At 37.4% G+C, this 20,111-nt stretch overlaps 1 protein-coding gene across 3 annotated transcripts in view; it reads left to right on the forward strand.

The window, feature by feature from the left end:
* The window catches only part of ITPR2 (inositol 1,4,5-trisphosphate receptor type 2), a 523,170-nt gene that overhangs the window by 171,021 nt on the left and 332,038 nt on the right, over positions 1 to 20,111 (forward strand). For all 3 annotated transcript variants that reach the window (XM_065887013.1, XM_065887016.1, XM_065887015.1), the window contains exons 16-21: positions 617 to 789; positions 1,701 to 1,820; positions 1,937 to 2,122; positions 3,491 to 3,742; positions 9,531 to 9,675; positions 11,243 to 11,393. In XM_065887013.1, the coding sequence (XP_065743085.1) occupies positions 617 to 789; positions 1,701 to 1,820; positions 1,937 to 2,122; positions 3,491 to 3,742; positions 9,531 to 9,675; positions 11,243 to 11,393 (1,027 nt within the window). The remainder of the gene's footprint in view (positions 1 to 616; positions 790 to 1,700; positions 1,821 to 1,936; positions 2,123 to 3,490; positions 3,743 to 9,530; positions 9,676 to 11,242; positions 11,394 to 20,111) is intronic.

Genomic DNA, 20,111 nt, shown 5'->3' on the forward strand with positions numbered 1-20,111 from the left:
GATCTGATCGATAAAGTGATCAATCACATTATCTTGTTGGATAGCTTTTTAAAGATAAAAAGTGCTGTGAAATTTTATCATTATTTTAAAGAGATTTAATAGGTCATTGTGGTATATGTACAAAAAAGAAATCAGCTAAGTTCACCTGGGATTGTCATGTAACAGTATAGAGCTCATGCTTCATGAACCAAATGTCAAAGAGTCATTTTTGTTTCTATAATTATGCCAGAATCCTAGGTTATAGCTCTTAGTGAGTGTTCGAAGAAAGGCGTCTGTTATACTGGTGAAATCATTACTTAACATGTCATAAAAAATTGTCATTTTAACTCAGTTTATTTTTGTTTTTCTCACTTGTAAGAGTGTAAACACCCGTATGAAAAATTATTACTAGGCACGTAATTTTCTGTTATAATTTGAATGAGGTATATGTGAATAGATTTCCATTTCCTTCCTCAGATATCCTATTTACTAAAGAATTATTTATTTGCTCTTCTTTAACAATAATTTTTAGTGAGTTTTCTGTTATGAATAAATTAATCAATGTTGCTGACCCTAATAGAACCTGTTATTTCTGAGCTCTTTGTCAGTGCATTCTGACAGTCTTTCTCCGTTGTAGGAATATATTGCTAAGAATTTCTGTGTCATGCAGTCCCAGATTGGCTATGATATTTTGGCAGAAGATACCATCACAGCTTTGTTGCACAACAACAGAAAACTACTAGAGAAACACATCACAGCAAAAGAAATAGAAACATTTGTTAGTTTACTCAGGAGAAATCGGGAGCCAAGGTTTGAAGTGGTTCATCAGTATTCTTTTCTTGTGGGGACTGTGGCTTTTTGCTTTATTTTTAGAACTTTTTTAAAGTTCCAATTGTTTCATGAACAAAACAGTGTTGGGCTTATTGCTATAATAATTATGTACCATAAACAGTTATTATCTCATAGGAGATCAAAGCCCTTTATAGACGTATTTAAGTGTAATTGATTTTCGCTCTGATAACTTGTGTTTTTATAGTACCCCATAGTTTTTCAAAATATATTCATATTTCATTCAATTCAATACATTGCCTCATTTAAACCCTTGCACATTCTCATGAAGTACACTGGTCGTATAATATTATCCACAGTTTAGAGATGAGAAAGTAGAAGCCTAGAGACCAACTAGGAACAGAATTTAGAGTTTCTGACTCTGTGTCAAGTACCCTGTCTCTTATACCATGCTGCCTTATCTGGGAGAAATGAATGCAGAAATGTCAAGCAGATTGACAAAATTTTCTTAATTAGCAAGCAAATAAGTGTTAGAAGGTAGAATTGGGCCTTGGACTTGACCAGGCCATATTCACGTCGATTAAGTATGTGCTGTTTGTCTGTTTTACTCAGTACAACATTAGCTTTGATCTGGCTTTGTTTTGATATTGTAAATATAACAAGTCACAGTGCTGTGGGATGAATATCACCAAATAAATAAAAGCAAACATATCATTTTTGGAAACAAGATTTGTCCTAAATACAAATAATTGGATATTTAATTTGTTTCTAATGGTGCAGTAGATAAGCAACACATTAGAAAAATGTTGCATGGAAATAATATTAAAAATATATCTAGAAAGTCAGTTTCATTATATCTCAAAGTATATTTGGGGGTATGATTTTGTAAGATGCTTTTTGTTAATGATCAATTTAATTTTTTCTCTTGTCAGGTTTTTGGATTATTTATCAGATCTCTGTGTGTCTAATACCACGGCTATACCTGTAACTCAAGAACTCATCTGCAAATTTATGTTGAGCCCAGGCAATGCAGATATTCTCATTCAAACTAAGTAAGCCCAGAGGATGGAGACATCCTATTCTGTTCATTATTTGTAAGCAGTACAGTTCCTTATCATGTTTCTGAATGAGCTTGTTCATAGATTTTGTGTGTGTTATTTATTTCAAGGCTGGTCTCAATGCAAGGAGACAACCTCATGGAGAGCGCCATCCTTTCAGATGACATTGATGACGAAGAAGTTTGGCTCTACTGGATTGACAGCAACAAGGAACCTCATGGCAAAGCTATCAGGCACCTTGCTCAGGAAGCAAAAGAAGGCACCAAGGCTGATTTAGAAGTTCTTACCTACTACAGGTTAAGTATTGTAGAGAATGGTAGTCCTTAGTCTCACATATTCATTGAGAGATGATTCTCTGACATCTATAAAAGTTCGGTATCTATGAAGAAGAAATTTAAGAAGTTGTGTCAGAACTAGGGTAGCTGAAATATTTAGTATTATTTAAAATATTCACAGTAAATGTAAACATCTGTGTTTTCCACATATACCACTTGCAATTTTCTAGTTTTCCACTAGTTTGGAACTGTTGTGCAACAAAGGATGTTTTCCTCTTGTTGACTGGTGTGGGTGCAGATGAGAGACATGTTGGGACCTAGGTAATCGAGTTGAGAGGGAGGTGAAACTGGGGTTGGGGAAGCTGATCCGATTGTAGGGGTGGCCTCAGAGAAAGTTAGCTGGTAGTTATATATATACCACTTGTGATTATGTGGAGACCTAGGGCTTCGGAGAAACTGGTGTCTTTAGCTGTGAAAGTTCAGCGGGGGCATATGGCAGTCGAAATTTCAGTGGTAGTTGCTGGTGGTCAGTATATTGGGAGCAAGAAACTAGCTGGCATTTTTGAGTCTAAGGCTTGGAAACCCAAGGCAGAAGCCCTTGGGCAACTTTGGGCCCAAAAGACAGGAATCTGAGAAAGGCAGAGAATTCACTGTGTTTCCTGGTTTCTGTAGCTACAGCTACAAAGCCAAAGGCTACTTTCTGGATCTCGGAGGCTGATGAATCCAAGTGTACTGATGCCTTTGGATTGATCACATTTGGTTTGGGAACTGAGTGGGTCTACCCTTGGAGTGTAGATACCAGAGCCTGGAGCTGAGTGAGCTTGGGAAAGGCAGAGAAACATGGTTTCATGTGAGCTGTTGTCCATAGCCTACAGGCTTAGTGTATTTGCAGACCTGGAAACCGAGAACTGAGAGCCTAATGACACTCTCCACCAGGTATATGTTGCTGGAACAAGTAAGAGAAGTTGCAACTGAATGGGCATAGAGGTGATTTCATCTGTGTGTTGTCATTTTTTTTTTTTTTTTTTTTTGCGGTATGCGTGCCTCTCACTGCTGTGGCCCCTCCCATCACGGAGCACAGGCTCCGGACGCACAGGCTCAGCGGCCATGGCTCACGGGCCCAGCCTCTCCGCGGCACGTGGGATCCTCCCGGACTGGAGCACAAACCCATGTCCCCTGCATCGGCAGGTGGACCCCCAACCACTGCGCCACCAGGGAAGCCCTGTGTGTTGTCATTTGATCACTTAACCTACTACCAGAAGAGTTTTACACCAGTTATCACCTACACTGGGAAATATTGGAATCATAAAAGTAGATGCTGATTGATACTAATATTTATGAATTTTATCCAGATAAGACAAATAATGTACTATGTTTAATATTTTTAAGGTACCAGCTAAATCTCTTTGCAAGGATGTGCTTGGATCGCCAGTATCTGGCCATAAACCAGATCTCTACGCAGCTCTCTGTTGATTTGATCCTGCGGTGTATGTCAGATGAGAGCCTGCCCTTTGACCTCCGAGCATCTTTTTGTCGCCTTATGCTGCACATGCATGTTGACCGGGATCCCCAGGAGTCTGTGGTGCCTGTTCGCTATGCCAGGCTCTGGACAGAAATCCCCACAAAGATCACGATTCATGAGTATGCTTGGAAAATTTTCTTTTTTAAAAAAATTTTTTAAATTTTATTTATTTTTTTATACAGCAGGTTCTTATTAGTCATCAGTTTTATCCACATCAGTGTATACATGTCAATCCCAATCGCCCAATTCAGCACACCACCTTCCCCACCCCGCCGTGGTTTTCCCCCCTTGGTGTCCATATGTTTGCTCTCTACATCTGTGTCTCAACTTCTGCCCCGCAAACCGGTTCATGTGTACCATTTTTCTAGGTTCCACATAATGCGTTAATATATGATACTTGTTTTTCTCTTTCTGACTTACTTCACTCTGTATGTCAGTCTCTAGATCCATTCACGTCTCAACAAATGACCCAATTTCGTTCCTGTTTATGGCTCAGTAATATTCCATTGTATATATGTACCACTTCTTCTTTATCTATTTGTCTGTCGATGTGCATTTACATTGCTTCCATGACCTGGCTATTGTAAATAGTGCTGTAATGAACATTGGGGTGCATATGTCTTTTTGAATTATGGTTTTCTCAGGGTATATGCCCAGTAGTGGGATTGCAAGATAATATGGTAATTCTATTTTTAGTTTTTTAAGGAACCTCCATAATGTTCTCCATAGTGGCTGTATCAATTTACATTCCCACCAACAGTGCAAGAGGGTTCCATTTTCTCCACATCCTCTCCAGCATTTGTTGTTTGTAGATTTTCTGATGATGCCCATCCTAACTGGTGTGAGGTGATACCTCATTGTAGTTTTGATTTGCATTTCTCTAATAATTAGTGATGTTGAGCAGCTTTTCATGTACTTCTTGGCCATCTGTATGTCTTCTTTGGAGAAATGTCTGTTTAACTCTTCTGCCCATTTTTGGATTGGGTTGATTTTTAATATTGAGCTGCATGAGCTGTTTATATATTTTGGAGATTAATCCTTTGTCTGTTGATTCGTTTGCAAATATTCTCTCCCATTCTGAGGGTTGTCTTTTGGTCTTGTTTATGGTTTCCTTTGCTGTGCAAAACTTTGAAGTTTCATTAGGTCCCATTTGTTTATTTTTATTTCCATTACTCTAGGAGGTGGATCAAAAAAGATCTTGCTGTGATTTATGGCAAAGAGTGTTCTTCCTATGTTCTCCTCTAAGACTTTTATAGTGCCCGGTCTTACATTTAGGTGTCTAATCCATTTTGAGTTTATTTTTCTGTATGGTGTTAGGGAGTGTTCTAATTTCATTCTTTTACATGTACCTGTCCAGTTTTCCCAGTACCACTTATTGAAGAGACTGTCTTTTCTCCATTGTATATCCTTGCCTCCTTTGTCATAGATTAGTTGACCATAGTTGTGTGGGTTTATCTCTGGGCTTTCTATCTTGTTCCATTGATCTATATTTCTGTTTTTGTGCCAGTACCATATTGTCTAGATTACTGTAGCTTTGTAGTATAGTCTGAAGTCAGGAAGTCTGACTCTTCCAGCTCCATTTTTTTCCCTCAAGACTGCTTTGGCTATTCGCGGTCTTTTGTGTCTCCATACAAATTTTAAGATTTTTTTTGTTTTCGTTCCGTAAAAAATGCCATTGGAAATTTGATAGGGATTGCATTGAATCTTTAGATTGCTTTGGATAGTATAGTCATTTTCACAATAATGATTCTTCCAATCCAAGAACATGGTATATATCTCTCCATCTGTTGGTATCATCTTTAATTTCCTTCATCAGTGTCTTATAGTTTTCTGCATACAGTTCTTTTGTCTCCCTAGGTAGGTTTATTCCTAGGTATCTTATTCTTTTTGTTGCGGTGGTAAATGGGAGTGTTTCCTTAATTTCACTTTCAGATTTTTCATCATTATTGTATAAGAATGCGAGAGATTTTTGTGCACTAATATTGTGTCCTGCAACTTGACCAAATTCATTGATTAGCTCTAGTAGTTTTCTGGTGGCATCTTTAGGATTCTCTATGTATAGTATCATGTCATCTGCAAACAGTGACAGTCTTACTTCTTTTCCAGTTTGTATTCCTTTTATTTCTTTCTCCTCTCTGATTGCCGTGGCTAGAACTTCCAAAACTATGTTGAATATTAGTGGTGAGAGTGGACATCCTTGTCTTCTTCCTGATCTTAGAGGAAATGCTTTCAGTTTTTCACCATGGAGAATTATGTTTGCTGTGGGTTTGTTGTATATGGCCTTTATTATGTTGATGTAGGTTCCCTCTATGCCCACTTTCTGGAGAGTTTTTATCATAAATGGATGTTGCATTTTGTGCAAAGCTTTTTCTGCATCTATTGAGGTGATCATATGGTTTTTATTCTTGAAGACAGTTTGTTAATATAGTATATATCAGTGATTGATTTGCGTATACTGAAGAATCCCTGCATCCCTGGGATAAATCCCACCTGATGATGGTGTATGATCCTTTCAATGTGTCGTTGGATTCTGTTTGCCAGGATTTTGTCGAGGATTTTTTCATCTATATTCATGAGTGATATTGGTCTGTAATTTTCTTTTTTTGTAGTATCTCTGTCTGGTTTTGGTATCAGGGTGATGGTGGCCTCATAGAATGAGTTTGGGAGTGTTCCTTCGTCTGCAATTTTTTGGAAGATTTGTGAAGGTTGGGTGTTAGCTCTTCTCTAAATGTTTGATAGACTTCACCTGTGAAGCCATCTGGTCCTGGACTTTAGTTTGTTGGAAGATTTTTAATCACAGTTTCAATTCATTACTTGTGATTGGTCTGTTCATATTTTCTGTTTCTTCCTGGTTCAAGCTTGGGAGGTTATACCTTTCTAATAATTTGTCCATTTCTTCCAGGTTGTCCATTTTATTGGCATAGAGTTGCTTGTAGTAGTCTCTTAGCATGCTTTGTATTTGTGTGGTGTCTTTTATAACTTCTCCATTTTCATTTGTAATTTTATTGATTTGAGTCCTCTCCCTCTTTTTTTGGATGAGTCTGTCTAATGGTTTATCAATTTTGTTTATCTTCTCAAAGAACCAGGTTTTAGTTTTATTGATCTTTGCTGTTGTTTTCTTTGCTTCTATTTCATTTATTTCTGCTCTGACCTTTATGACTTCATTCCTTCTGCTAACTTTGGGTTTTGTTTGTTCTTCTTTCTCTAGTTCCTTTAGGTGTAACGTTAGGGTGTTTGAGATTTTTCTTTTTTCTTGAGGTAGGCTTGTATAGCTATAAACTTCCCTCTTAGAACTGCTTTTGCTGCATCCCATAGATTTTGGATCATCATGTTTTCATTGTCATTCGTCTCAGGTATTTTTTGATTTCCTCTTTGATTTGTTTAGTGATCTCTTGGTTATTTAGTAACGTTTTGTTTAACCTCCATGTGTTTGTGTTTTTTATGGTTTTTTCCCTGTAATTGATTTTAATCTCATAGAGTTATGGTCAGTAAAGTTGCTTGATATAATTTCCATTTTCTTAAGTTTACTGAGGCTTGATTTGTGACCCAAGATGAGATCTATCCTGGAGAATGTTCCGTGCACACTTGAGAAGAAGTGTAATCTCCTGTTTTTGGATGGAATGTCCTATAAATATAAATTAAATCTATCTGGTCTTTTGTGTCATTTAAAGCTTTTGTTTCCTCATTTATTTTCTGTTTGGATGATCCGTCCATTGGTGTAAGTGAGGTGTTAAAGTCCCCCACTATTATTGTGTTACTGTCGATTTCCTCTTTTATAGCTGTTAACAGTTGCCTTATGTATTGAGGTGTTCCTATGTTGGATGCGTATATATTCATAATTGTTATTTCTTCTTCTTGGATTGATCCCTTCATCATTATGTAGTGTCCTTCCTTGTCTCTTGTGGCATTCTTTATTTTAAAGTCTATTTTATCTGATATGAGTACTGCTACTCCCGCTTTCTTTTGATCTCCTTTTGCATGGAATGTCTTTTCCATCCCCTCACTTTCAGTCTGTATGTGTCCCTAGGTCTGAAGTGGGTCTCTTGTAGACGGCATATATATGGGTCTTGTTTTTGTATCCATTCAGCTATCCTGTGTCTTTTGGTTGGAGCATTTAATCCATTCACGTTTAAGGTAATTATCGATATGTTTGTTCCTATTCCCATTTTCTTAATTGTTTTGGGTTTGTTTTTGTAGGTTCTTTTCTTCTCTTGTGTTTCCCACTTAGAGCAGTTCCTGTAGCATTTTTTGTAGAGCTGGTTTGGTGGTGCTGAATTCTCTTAGCTTTTGCTTGTCTGTAAAGCTTTTGATTTCTTCATCGAATCTGAATGAGATCCTTGCTGGGTAGAGTAATCTTGGTTGTAGGTTCTTTCCTTTCATCACTTTATGTATATCATGCCACCGCCTTCTGGCTGTAGAGTTTCTGCTGAGAAATCAGTTGTTAACCTTATGGGAATTCCCTTGTATGTTATTTGTCATTTTTCCCTTGCTGCTTTCAATAATTTTTCTTTGTCTTTAATTTTTGCCAATTTGATTACTATGTGTCTTGGTGTGTTTCTCCTTGGGTTTGTCCTGTATGGGACTTGCTGCATTTCCTGGACTTGGGTTGCTGTTTTCTTTCCCATGTTAGGGATGTTTTCTACTAGCATCTCTTCAAATATTTTCTCTGGTCCTTTCTCTCTCTCTTCTCCTTCTGGACCCCTATAATGCGAATGTTGTTGCGTTTAATATTGTCCCAGCGGTCTCTTAGGCTGTCTTCATTTCTTTTCGTTCTTTTGTCTTTATGCTGTTCCGCAGCAGTGAATTCCAACATTCTACCTTCCAGGTCACTTATGCTTTCTTCTGCCTCAGTTTTTCTGCTATTGATTCCTTCTAGCGTATTTTTCATTTCAGTTAGTGTATTGTTCACCTCTATTTGTTTGTTCTTTAATTCTTCTATGTCTTTGTTACACATTTCTTGCATCTTCTGGATCTTTGCCTCCATTCTTTTTCCGAGGTCCTGGATCATCGTCACCATCATTATTCTGAATTCTTTTTCTGGAAGGTTGCCTATCTCCACTTCATTTAGTTGTTTTTCTGGGGTTTTATCTTGTTCCTTCATCTGGTACATAGCCCTCTGCCTTTTCATCTTGTCTGTCTTTCTGTGAATGTGGTTTTTGTTCCACAGGCTGCAGGATTACAGTTCTTCTTGCTTCTGCTCTGGAAAAATTTCTTGAAGACTTTAAATTCAGCAGATGAACTCAATGATTTTGATTATGTCTTCCGTTTTTAAAAAATTTATTTTGTTGAAGTATGGTTGATTTACAGTGTTGTGTTAATTTCTACTATACAGCAAAGTGATTTGGTTATACATAGGTATACATTCTTTTTCATCTTCTTTTCCATTATGATTTATCACAGAATATTGAGTGTGGTTCCTTGTGCTATACAGTAGGACCTAGTTGTTTATCCATTTTATATATAATAGTTTGCATCTACTAATCCCAAACTGCCAATCCGTCCCTCCCCCAAATGTCTTCAGTTTTGAAATGAAATATAACGAAAGGCATTTCTTTATTCAGACTTGGATTGTTAATTTTCCAAATGCAAACAAGATACTCTTTTTGTAAAGTAAAATGACAGCTCTTGATAATAGAAAAGTTATTCTGGAAACCAATAAACAGAAATCATGTTAATAAAAGGAGTAACAATTAATAAAAGGAGTAACAATGGTAGACTCTGATTTAAATGCTTTACATGTATCAACTCATTTCAAAATAGCTCCATTTTATAGATGAGGGTACAAAGTGTAGAAAGGTTCATTAATTTACCTAAGCTTAGAAGTCAAGAGGTCAAAATATATATATTTTCCTATTTTAAATGATTAGAATCAATTTAACTTCTTTTAACTTCTTTCTGTCTTCATAGATATGATTCTATAACAGACTCTTCCAGAAATGATATGAAGAGGAAATTTGCACTGACAATGGAATTTGTTGAAGAATACTTGAAAGAGGTTGTAAATCAGCCTTTTCCTTTTGGAGATAAAGAAAAAAACAAACTGACATTTGAGGTAATTTTTTAAAACAATCCGTGAGGTTATTCAATTTATGCTGTCTAAAATTAGATACATTGAACATTAAAGATTTTTTTCCCTCTAATATTTAGGATGTTTTAGTAATTAGGTAGTTGAATTCATGAACATATGATTCCCTCTGCCACTGATTAAAGGATAGATTTGATGCTTTAATTATACCTGATATAGAATACTAAATGTTTTATTTATAATTACCTGTTAGATACTCTGATTTTTCTAGTTTCATTTATTGTGTAAGCTTTATTGCATTTAATGAACAAAGACAGCTTTGCATATTTATAAAATGGTTGGATACATTTTTTTCATCTCCATGAAGGTAATGTTTTTAGCCTTATTAAACTGAATTGAAATACCACCAGTTATAATATCACTTTGGGGATATAGGGACAAAACTAGAGAAAAGATGCCATTACATGATATCTGGGGTATTAGGTGCCTACTGGTGTGTAACAGATTACCCCCAAACTTAGCAGCGCAAAGCAATAAGCATGTATTATCTCATAGTTTCCATGGGTCAGGAATCTGGGAGGGCTTATTAGTTGGGTAGTTCTAGGTCAGGGTCTCTCTTGAGGTCAGGATCTCACAGGCTGTCGATTGGGGTTGCAGTTTCTGTGGGTCAGGAATCTGAGAGGGCTTATTAGTTGGATGGTTGTAGGTCAGGGTCTCTCATGAGATCAGGGCCTCACAAGCTGTTGATTGGGGTTGCAGTCATCTGGGGTTAGATGATCTGCTTCTAAGATCACTTGTGTGGTTGCTGGCGGCTACATTTCCTTGCTGGCTATTGTCTAGACACCTCATCTTCTTGCCGTGTGGGCCTTTCCATAGGCTGCCTCAGTGTCCTTACAGTATGGCACCTGGCTTCCCCCAGAGCAACCATTAGAGAGAGAGAAAGAGAGAGCCCAAGATGGAAGTTGCAATCTCCTATAACCTAATCTTAGAACTGTCATGTCATCACTTCTGCTGTATGCCGTTGGAGACTCTGACTAACCCTGGGGCAATGTGGAAGGAGACCCTACATTGGGCGCCATCTTGGAAGCTGGCTCTCACACCTAGTATGTCCTACAGTATCCAGGAGACCACACAGTGGCATAAGGAACATATATTTCGAGACAGATTTCTTGGATAATATTCATTTATTAAAGTAATTCATTAAAGTAACTATTTATTAAGTGGTATCCTATGGACGTAAGTTAATGTTTAAATAAGAGGTAAATCATTCTAATGTAAATCTCTTTTAACCACCCTGATACAACTAATATCTTGTCTTGTCCCTTCCTTGCTGGCTGTTGACAAGATACCTCATCTTCTTGTCACATGGGCCTTTGATGGGGTTGATGAACTGGTCTTATTTGGATTTAATTCTAAACTTGACTAAATTAGAGTTCAGTGGTTGCTTTCAGAGGTATTTCAATTCCTAGGTATTAAAGAATTAGAAAGGTTAGAAATACCTGCACTAACTTAGATAATAAAAAGTCAATGCTAATTTCCGTTCCTAATGTTTTTCTTTTCTTTTTCACCTTCTCCCCGCCTTTTTAAAATTAAGGTGGTCCACTTGGCTCGGAATCTTATATACTTTGGATTTTATAGTTTCAGTGAATTATTAAGGCTAACAAGAACACTTCTGGCTATCCTTGACATCGTTCAGGCCCCTATGTCATCGTATTTTGAAAGATTAAGCAAATTTCAAGATGGAGGTAAGAACTTTGGAGAAAAGTTATAATCTTTTTGGTATTTCTTTGAGGTGAGATAGAAAACAAATCTATAGAGAAGTGGTTGTTAACATGTACCTGCTAATATATGTGTGCAAATGGAATGTCATCCTGTGGTAGGACTGAGTGACCAGAGGCTGGATATACAAACATTCTTCTCTGTTTTTAATGAAAAGCTTTAAAAGACAACTTCATAAGATCAATGAATTCCACCTTCAGCAGCTCATGTTAAGGTCAATCCACTAGTGAAGTATTATGTGTTAAAAAGTCTTAATACTTGTGATCATCGTGGTGTGTGTCATGTGCTGGCTACGCTTCATAGCATGGCATAAAAAATGCAGAGAATGGGCACACTCAGGGTCACACCAGAGAAGCAGAGAGCAAGGCTAGCACAAGAGGCAGTACAGTAAAGTGGGCAAGAGAGCATGCGCTTTTGAGTCAGAGTGCCTATGTTCAAATCCTGCCTTGACCATTTATTAACTTAGGCAAGGTACTTATCTTCTCCAAGAGTTTCTTTTCTTATCTGAGATATGATGTTGAAAATAACAGTATCTTCCTCACAATCTCCATGTGAGAATTAAGTGAAATGTGTACAACATATTCAAAGCACTTATAACAGTGCCCATCTCATAACTCAATAAAATTTTTTTCAGATGGTGATTGTCTTTAAGTAGGATGCTCTGAAAATACCGTGTGGTATAGAATTGTTTGCAGAATGTATATTGAAGAGTGCATTTAAGGTATACAGCTGTAAGGAAGTGGGGAAGGTAGGATTGGGCAGACAGAGAAGCTGAGCCACAGTGAGGTTACAATTGAGGTCATTGCTGATCCTACAGGGAGCTCTGGAGCTGAGTTGGCCCTTCAAAGTGGTCACAAATTAAGGCAAAGGGCCTGAGCTTTATATCCTCGCATTAGCCAGCCTTGACTGCTGGCTTCATCACAGAGGGGGTGTGTAGCTTTGGGTAAGGCAGTCCCCCTGGACAAGGGTCATTCTTAGTGGGAAGCACGGCTTCGAGAAGACAGCACTCATCATGCCCAGCAACTGAGGAAACAGATACCTCAGCTCTAAGAGGTGATGCGGGTGGAGCATAATGTATCCACTATAGTATCCACTACAGGATTAAACGGTAAAGCCAGAAATCTAACTTCGGACATAGGGAAGAAATACATGACTAGGAATGATAAATGAACAAGTAGCTGAAGTAATTAATTGTGATGCCTAAATCTCAATTCCTTCTACATCTGCCAAAAATCTGTACAGACCAATAAAAAGCAAATTATACCCCATAAATCCCTCACCTTCAGCAGAACTAGAGGACAGAGGACAGTCTGAACTTCAGTTATTATAAGTGGAAAAGCAACATCAGTTTTTAGTGGCACTGTCTCACTGTTCCTACTGAGAGCCTCTGTGGACAGTTAGGGAGTTCTGGAAAAACCATGTGGAAGAGACAGGAAGGGATTGTGTGAAAATCACCCTTAGAATTCCTTGGTGGTCCAGTGGTCAGGACTTCTTGCTTCCACTTCTGGGGACCTAGGTTTAATCCCTGGTCAGGGAACTAAGATCCATCAAGCCGCATGGTGTGGCCAAAAAAAAAAAAAGAAAAAAGAAAAGAAAAAAGAAAACCACCCTTAGAAAAAGAAAGTCTGTCTATCCTAAGGGTGAAAATATTGAAAGAGATTCCAGGTAGATAAGAGCACTGAGTAAGGAGGAAGGAACTTGAAAGTACACAGGTAGCAGTTGTGGAAAAGCAATGCTTCTAGGGATGAACAAGGTTAAAAGTAAGGAAGAGGCACCCTTTGGAGTCTTGTTGGTGAAGGCAAAAAGAAACAAGGTGGGGAAATCTAGAATACCAGATAAAAGAAACTAACACAGTATTGTGAAGCAATTACACTCCAATAATGATCTATTAAAAAAAATTGAAGAAAATATAACTTCCTCCACTGCCCCCCAACAAAAACCAGACTTTAAAGAAACTGCACTTCATGACTCAGACAGAAGAGGGTGCTCCTGAACTGAAGATCATGTAAACCAGCTCATGTTGTCACCTTGTCCATGAAATGCAGAAATGTAATCAGTCTTCATCTCTATGAAAGGACTGTAAGATCAAAACATTTCAGTTGATGGAAATTTCTCTCTGAACATCAACCATGAAAGAGAAGAAAATTGTCAATGATACTCTAAACTGAATTAAATATCTTCAAACATGAAACATGAATGTATGAAATACACCTTGAATCATAAATCCAAGAACTAAGGTTAGAAATGGACCAACACAAACCAGTGGGAAATGAAATGAAAGTTGATTGGACTCAGAAAAGAAAAAGACTTTATTATTATTATTTTTAGAAATAACAGATCGAATTACAAGGTATCAAAGGAAGAATACATTTGAATGAAAGTATAGTAAGCACCATTGAAGAAAGGCAGGAGAACAGTGATGAGAATGTTAAGGATTTAAAGAAACAAGTAAAAATGGTCAGTGAGAAAGTGGTTGAAATGGAAGAAAGGCAAAGAAGAACCATCATATGAATAATTGGAGTCCCTGAAAAAGAAAAGCAAAACAATGGAACAGACCTGAGATTTAAAATTCCAATCCAAGAAAACATTCAGTAACTAAAAGATAACCTGAATTCTACATGGTGAAGTTATGTAGGATGATAATCTCCAAGACTTAAGACATAGAAAACGAAACTATTATATATAGTATATATTCAGACAGAGTGGTGAGGGGGACAGGGAGGCACTATGAAAGCAAATGGAGAAAAAAGGAAAGGAAAGATGCTTCCTGGTATGATGCTTTTTACGATACCCAGTTTACTTTACACCAGACCATTCTTTAAAAACTTAGAAATTGATTTTGACTTTTGTTCTCAGTGCTTATAGTCTGCTTTCAGAGTTATACCCTACAGAGTATTTTATTCCTCTGAGGATTTGCTGATATCTTGTACGTACTCTCCACTGTCCTGTGTGTGTCTGCCCTCTAAGACACGTTTTCTACTCTTTTCAGTATTTTATAATTCTCATATTTTCTCATGAACTCCATTCACCTCTGGATACCTTAATCATTCTTTCAACTCTCTGAGAACGATTAATTTTTCAATAAGAATTTATTGAGCAACTATTGCATGCCAGACATTATTCTAGACACTGGAAAAAAAAATGATGAACAAGATAGAGTCCTTAGCCCTAGCGGGGACAGACAATAAATAGGCATAATCCCTCACCTCTCCCTATTGGGGGAGACAGTCAGATAATAAACAAATGAATATACACTATTACATTGCATAATACTATGGACAAAAATCAAGTAGGACAATATGGAGCATGATGGAGAAGGGACGGGCAGTTATTTTTAGCTAGAGTAGATTTTTTTCAATTGAAGTATAGTTGATTTACAATGTTGTATTAGTTTCAGGTGTACAGCAAAGTGTTTCCGTTATACATATATATATATCTATTTTTTTTCAGATTCTTTTCCCTTATAGCTTATTGTGAAATATTGAATATAGTTCCTTGTGGTGTATAGTAGGACCTTGTTGGTTGTCTATTTTATATATAGTAATGTGTATATGTCAATCTTAATCTTCCAGTTTATCCCTTCCCCCCTTACTCCCTGGTAACCATAAGTTTATTTTCTACATCTGTAACTATTTCTGTTTGTATATAAGTTCATTTGTATCATTTTTAAGATTCCGCATATAAGTGATATCATATGATATTTGCCTTTGCCTGACTTACTTCACTTAGTATGATAATTTCTAAGTCCATCCATGTTGCTGCAAATGGCAATATTACATTCTTTTTTATGTCTGAGTAATATTCCCTTGTATATATGTACCATATCTTCTTTATCCAGTCATCTGTCGCTGGACATTTAGGTTGCTTCCATGTCTGGCTGTTGTAAATAGTGCTGCTATGAACATTGGGGTGCATGTATCTTTTCGAATTATGGTTTTCTCTGGATATATGCCCAGGAATGGGATTGCAGGATCATATGGTAGCTCTATTCTTAGTTTTTTAAGGAACTTCCATACTGTTCTCCATAGTGGCTGTATCAATTTACATTCCCACCAGCAGTGCAGGAGGGTTCCCTTTTCTCCACACCCTCTCCAGCATTTATTATATGTAGACTTTATGATGATGGCCATTCTGACTGGTGTGAGGTGATACCTCACTGTAGTTTTGGTTTGCATTTCTAGCTAGTTTTTGTTTGCATTGAACAACCTCTCTGATGTCTGAGCAGAGACCTACATGCATCAAGGAAGACGGCCCTGAGGCAGAGTCAGCTTGTTATGTGTGAGGAGCAGCAGGAAGGCCATTTTAGCTGAGGCAAAGTGAGGGAAGGGAGAATACAGGAGAAAAGGCTGGAGAAGCTCAGACTGTAGAGATTTGTAGACCCTTGAATTTGAATTGTGCTCTAAGTTTGATGGGCAACTTCAGAGGGTTTTGAGAAGGGATCAATATGATTTGATAACTTTGGCAGCTGAGTGGACAGTAGTGAACATGTATGTGGACATAAATGTTAGAAAGACCATAGAAAGGAGGCTATGGCAGGATTGGAAGATGGTGTTGGACTAGAATAGAAGTGGTAGAAGTGGATGAATTTGGAATGGTACTGTCCTGACTCATAGGACTTGGATGTGAAATGGGAAAGAAAGAAGAGAGTCAAAGATTATTCCTGGGTTTTGAAAGCAGTTGGATGAATGTGGTACTATTTATTGAGGTGAGAAAGACTAGTGGATAAGTAGGGTTGTAGGGACAATCGGGATTTCTGTTTGGGCACATCAGGTGGGAAATGACTGTTAGGCATCCAGTTGGGGATGTTACGGTGACAGTTGGATATGTGGATGAACTTAGGGTATTGTCAGGGTAGAAATATGAATGTGAGAATTGGTGCATAGGAGACATGAATACGATCACTTAAGGAGTGATTGTTGATTGGGAAGAAATGACATCTAAAGACTGAATCCTGGATGCACCAACATTGAACACCAAGATCGAGCAGGCCCCTGCAAAAGAGTCTGGGACAGAGAACCAGTGAGTAAAGAGGAAAACCAGGAGAATACGTTGTCTTGGAGGCCAAATGAAAAGTAATTGTAATTGTTTGTTGGCTTATATGATATATTTCCTAGATAGCTGCTGTTCATTGAGGACTGTATGTGCTGAGTGGTTTTCCATGGACTACTTTCCATGTAGAGTGACTTGTGCTTAACCATGACACACGGTGTTACTCCATTAGTTAAATATAAAACACCATAATTCTATTCCAGTATAAATGGTGATTCATGATAGTTTTTATCAGCCCATTATAATTCTCTAAGAAACTTCTTGCTGTGTTGTAAGAAATACCTGTATGTGTCCTGCATGAACCGAGGCTCAGAGGTCTCTTCCTTCTGACACTCGACTCGTGTGGTGTGTAGAATGGTGTCTCTTTATTTGGGGAAAGGCATTTTCCTAATCTGTGGAAAGGGTTTGTGGATTTTGCCTAGATTTTTGGAATTTGAAAGAATATGTTTAGTAGTAAATACCCTAGAAATCTGTTATTCTGGTCCTTGGGGCATTGAAATTAATTTGAATTTAAGGACTATAGTTTAAGATCCCTTCTCTTGATATTTGCAAATCAGAGGGTAAATTATTTCTTTTATACATTCCTATTATTGGATACATAATGTAAACTGTGAGAAAATGTAGTTTGTTGTTAAGCATGATTTGATAACAGTATATACTATATATCTATCTATATCTATATCTATAATCTATATATATATATATCTTGTATATACTATACAAGATACCTCTGAGAGAATTTGTTAGAGTGAGCTTTCTTCATTTCTCTCAACTCTAAAAGCCCTTCTCAAGGAATCATTTTTGCTTTTACTACCACTAAATGTTTATTTAATATAATTCTCTTGCATACATATGGGAGGACAATGCTTTTATAGTAAAACACTCTCTAGATTTCTTTGGAGCATAACTATACTTGCAAGACAAAAAAGAAAAAGTACTATACTTTTGTCAATGTTGCCTTGAGGTACATATGAAAAAGTGAATATGTGGCTTTATTTACATTACATAAAACAGAAAGGAAAGAACGTACCTCGCAGGGATACCTTGTTTGCTCATAAATATTGCCAATATGCGAATGTAATGGAATTGTGCCTGGATTCCACACTGTTTTGTAAAAAGTACCAATATAGAAAACCATAATCAGGGAGATTAATTAATTTGCGTAAGATGCATGAGTAAGTCAGTAGCATTGCGAAGAATTAAAGTGCAAGGAATTAGTCTTCCTATCTTTTGCACCATTCAATTATTTATTAGTCTGATGAGCTAATATTTTAGAAAAATTGTTACTGAGGTTAGAATTTTGGTCCGTAAATTCTTTTGAAGTTAACGCTTCTGTAGGGGCTCGGTCTTACAGGTATTCTTTAAGGTAAGTAAACAAAAGACAGAGTTGAAAATAAATTTTGAAAATAAAAAATAATAAAATTGGGACAAAGCAACATCACGTGCCTCTAGATGTGACGTACTGAGAAGGACACGACATTGCCTATTTAGTTATTCCTGACAAAAATTCATAATCACCATCTAATTATGAAGAAATATCAGACAGGTACAGATTGAGGGGGGTATTTTATAGAACAACTGGCTTGAACATTTCGAAAATGTCAGTGTTATGAAAGATAAAGTTTGAGAAACTGTTTCAGAATAAAAGAGATAAAAGAGACATGACAACTACATATAATATGGGGTTTTGGATCAGGAAAATTATTATCTACAGAAGACATTATTGGCACAATTGGTAAAATTTGAATATGGATTGTACATTAGGTTGTAGTGTTGTATCAGATTTCCTGAATTTTATAATTGTACTGTACTGTAGTTATGGAAGAGAATGTACTTGTTTTTAGCAAATACGTGCTGAAGAATTGAGAGTTAAAAAGGTCATGATGTTTGGAACTAACTCCCAAAGAGTGCAGGAAAGATTGTGTGTGTGTGTGTGTGTACAGAGAGAGAGAGGATGTAAATGTGGCAGAATTTGTGAATCTGATAAATGTGGGCAGAGGGTGTTATGGATGTTCTTTGTACTATTCTTGTAACTCTTTCCATAAATTCGAAAGTATTTCAAAACAGAAAAATTAATGACTTAAATAATTAGGCAAGTAAGAAAATGATTTATTATATGTAAGATGACATTTCAAACTTACAGCATTATCTTGCAACTCTTCTAGGAGATGTGTTATTATAGCTGAGTTCTCTTAAGCTATACATTCCTAGAAAAGCCCTATTAGACTCTATAAATTCTTAGCAAAAGAAGCAAGAGAGAACACATTTCTGGAATTTCCATATGTGGAGACAGGATTGTCAGGCCTGGGAAAAATTCCTGTGGTACAGGGTGAGACTGAGGCTGATGCCAGAGAGGAAATCCCAGATTACGGGAAGTACCTGGAGAAAAAAGAATTGTTATTCTAAAGGACGAGTCAGGGAGCTGTAGCAGTATTGCCACAGTATAATACCCGGTGTAGCACCATCTTGGCTCTTGTATATTAAAAGTGTTTGACTATATTTTCTTAATTTTAGTGAAACTTTATTTTTATTGCCAGTCATTTGCAAAATACAATTTTTTAAGAATAGGAGGTAATTTTATAAGCACTGTTGCTGGACAGGCCAGCTCTTTCAAGTAAATGATAACAGCTTTCTTTTCTCATACTGTGTCTGGAAAATTCTGTGCAATAGAACTATGTCTTTTTTTATCCTTTTGATCGACTTAGCACTTAAGAATTCTGCTCTAGCCCAGCTGGGGCTGGACATTCAGAGAAGTGTGTCTGGTCCTTGTTTGGCCGGTCAGACCCAGGGGAGCGGAAGAAGAGAGAGGTGTGTGGAGAAGGTGAAGGCTTACGGTTCCCGGAGTTCAATTCCATGCCGGCCTCAGTGGGTGTGCACATAGCATTCATATGTTTTTCTGGGAAATCCTGTAGGCTTAGATGCCAGTGATTCGTGTTTGAGGCAATGCGGATGGCTGCCTCGGAAAGTGGCAATTACAGAAGTTTTCCTCTTCTGGGTCCTTGGTTACAGGGCAGCCCTTCGCGTCACTGGGAGTTGTCCTCATCCTAGAGCTGGTTGGGAGTCTGAGTCTAGCTCCCAGGTTGTGTCTGTTCACCGTCACGGTGGCTTTTTAGTTGGCATGCTCAGCAGAAATTGATAGGTTCAGAAGCAGCTTCTCATTTTCGTGCCCTAGAGGTGGTCCATTCAGAAAATTATCCAGGCACACTCACACGGAGACAAAAGGAGCTGGCACTGCCCTGGCCTTTACTGTAGTGAGGCAGAAGCTTCTCGTCTTCAGAGCTATCAACTATCAACTTTTCGTTCACTATGTACTCACTTAAGGGAAGAAATACTGTTTCCAAACAAGTGTATTCCCTCCCAGCAGGCTATGTTGTTCAGTGAGTGTGCTTTGCCTAATACCTGTCATTTACTCTCCGTGATTTAGAATTCACAGGCACCATTCAGTGTAATTGATCTTTTGGATCGAAGGATTATGTCAAGCAGTGCTCTTCTTTGTCATGTTTAGAAGTTAAAAGCAAATGCCATATACAGGCTGATAAACTGGATATTGTCAATATATTTGTGAAAGTACATTTCATTTAAAAAATTATGCGTCTCTCTTTATGCTTGCTGAAGGATACACAATCAAGGATTGA

Source organism: Phocoena phocoena, chromosome 11 (genome assembly GCF_963924675.1).
Source record: "Phocoena phocoena chromosome 11, mPhoPho1.1, whole genome shotgun sequence".
NCBI classification, from domain to species: domain Eukaryota; kingdom Metazoa; phylum Chordata; class Mammalia; order Artiodactyla; family Phocoenidae; genus Phocoena; species Phocoena phocoena.